Here is a 215-nt window from a genome sequence, read left to right as displayed (position 1 = left end):
CTGGGTCTCTCTTCCAGGACGAGGAGCTGAAGTACACCCTGAAGCGCCTGGTGGAAGGACTGGGAGCCACCCGCGAGGCCGCCCGGCCGGGCTTCAGCTTGGCCCTGGCGCAGGTCAGTGTGTCCCAGGGGAGCGCAGAGCTCTGCCACCCTTTGCCAGCCCCCGGCAGTGCCCGGGACCCGCTTTGCTCTTTGTGAGGAGGCCAGGGAGCTCCC

The 215-nt window shown here is 68.8% G+C and overlaps 1 protein-coding gene across 1 annotated transcript in view; it reads left to right on the top strand.

Annotated features, from left to right (window-relative positions):
• Window positions 1-5: 5 nt before the first annotated feature.
• Window positions 6-215, top strand: part of MYBBP1A (MYB binding protein (P160) 1a) — a gene marked incomplete at its 5' end in the record, with an annotated part of 56,149 nt that continues 55,939 nt past the window's right edge. The window contains one exon of the mRNA XM_010144733.1: window positions 6-113. Coding sequence (XP_010143035.1) covers window positions 6-113 — 108 coding nt within the window. The remainder of the gene's footprint in view (window positions 114-215) is intronic.

The sequence above is a fragment of the Buceros rhinoceros genome, unplaced genomic scaffold, assembly GCF_000710305.1.
Source record: "Buceros rhinoceros silvestris isolate BGI_N320 unplaced genomic scaffold, ASM71030v1 scaffold32991, whole genome shotgun sequence".
Taxonomy (NCBI): domain Eukaryota; kingdom Metazoa; phylum Chordata; class Aves; order Bucerotiformes; family Bucerotidae; genus Buceros; species Buceros rhinoceros.
Note: the sequence above shows the minus strand (reverse complement) of the source record. Positions and strands in the feature narration are given on the sequence as shown.